This window comes from Chlorella variabilis (assembly GCF_000147415.1).
Source record: "Chlorella variabilis unplaced genomic scaffold CHLNCscaffold_79, whole genome shotgun sequence".
Taxonomy (NCBI): domain Eukaryota; kingdom Viridiplantae; phylum Chlorophyta; class Trebouxiophyceae; order Chlorellales; family Chlorellaceae; genus Chlorella; species Chlorella variabilis.
This window is the reverse complement of record NW_005435012.1, coordinates 8,701-10,133: the sequence shown is the minus strand read 5'-3', so window position 1 is coordinate 10,133 and position 1,433 is coordinate 8,701. Positions and strand designations below refer to the sequence as shown.

Genomic DNA, 1,433 nt, shown 5'->3' with positions numbered 1-1,433 from the left:
GGGCCAGCGGCTCCAGCTGGCTGGAGCACTATGTGCACAACGTGGTGGGCGCCCTCAACCTGGCACTCGCCATGTTTGGGCAGCGCGAGACCTACCGGTACCTGGTACAGCCTTTGTTTCCCAGTTCTACATCACAGTTTGCATTCCGTTTGCCAGCCTACACACTGCCAGCCCAGTGCCTGTCAGCTGACCTGCTTTGCATGTTGCCATTCCAGCCCCACTCAATTCGATTGGTGTGCTGCTCTTGCTAACATACGGAGTGTAAACACTCTCAAGCAAGTTGGCTGTGACTCAGCTGTGCAGAAAAACATCGTACTGCTGGGGGGAAAATTTGAGAAAGGTGGGGGGGGAGTCAACCTGCAGATACACAACTGCAAACATACGAATATGAAAGAGGACGCTGGTTGGAAGGTTGCAGCAGCTGGGAAGCTGCTGCATCTGTCGATTGCAAAATTAGGCATTTGGAAACGCAAAATTCGAGGGAGTTTTTGTGTGGCAGAACTCATTATGCTGTCACTGTGACAGGGGGCACAGGTGATCAACGGGCATCAGTCATTGGGAGAGGGGAGAGGTTGGCAAGAAAAAAGAAGTAAGGTATGAGAAGGGGAGGTGTTGTAGATGCAAAGCAACGGAGTAGCCAGTGCAGCATCACCGCAAATGCACCAGCTCTACGGGGATAGTAGGGCTTCAGCTGAAGAAAGTGAATGTACTCCATGAGACGATGATGTTCTGGCAGGATGCAATGGTGGCGGCCACCGCCACCAGAAGCATGACAAGCGCGGTCACTTTCATCAGCAGCAGCGTTGGACCTGCCGGCTTGTACACCTGCGGGAGCAGGCTGGCGGCACGGTGGAGCGCAGGACCTGTTGTGGTAAGGGGCGCCGCCGCTGGCACCCACCTTGGCATACATGGCGAACGGGAACCCGACGGCCAGCGGCCAGAACCTGCAGCACAGCCACAGCACAGCTGCGGTCGATGGGATGCACAAACGCACCAGCACCTGGACAGAACCTGCTTACGTGATTGCGCCGATCAATCCAACAATCGCGTTGAAAAACGGCTGCAGGTGAGCAGGGAGCATCTCAGCTACAGCTGCCCACGGGCAAGCGCAGGCAAGCGCAGTTCCCGCCCCTCAGCTGCCGCCTGCCACTGCGACAGACATCATTTGCAGCACAGCGGTGGTCCTCACCAGGCTCATGGCGATGATGGTGCACAGCAGGACGTATGTGGAGCGGATGACCAGGCGCTGCATGCAGATCGGCAGCCGGTTGGGTGAGGGGTTGTATGGGTGCAAAGGAGTAGGTGCTGGCGGGAGACAGAGCAGCAGCTGGCAACCAGCATCCATATGCCCGCATTCTGCCAGAACTCAGTCACCTGCCAGAACGGCAGGTAGTAGCCTTCATCGTTCATGGGGACGTGCTCGTTGGCGGCGC

General features: G+C 57.1%; 1 protein-coding gene across 1 annotated transcript in view; it reads right to left on the bottom strand.

Moving 5' to 3' along the window:
- Window positions 1-181: 181 nt before the first annotated feature.
- CHLNCDRAFT_59479 (hypothetical protein) overlaps window positions 182-1,433 on the bottom strand; it is a gene marked incomplete at its 5' end in the record, with an annotated part of 8,412 nt that continues 7,160 nt past the window's right edge. The window contains 2 exons of the mRNA XM_005842684.1: window positions 182-825; window positions 899-944. Coding sequence (XP_005842742.1) covers window positions 688-825; window positions 899-944 — 184 coding nt within the window. The 3' untranslated portion in view covers window positions 182-687. The remainder of the gene's footprint in view (window positions 826-898; window positions 945-1,433) is intronic.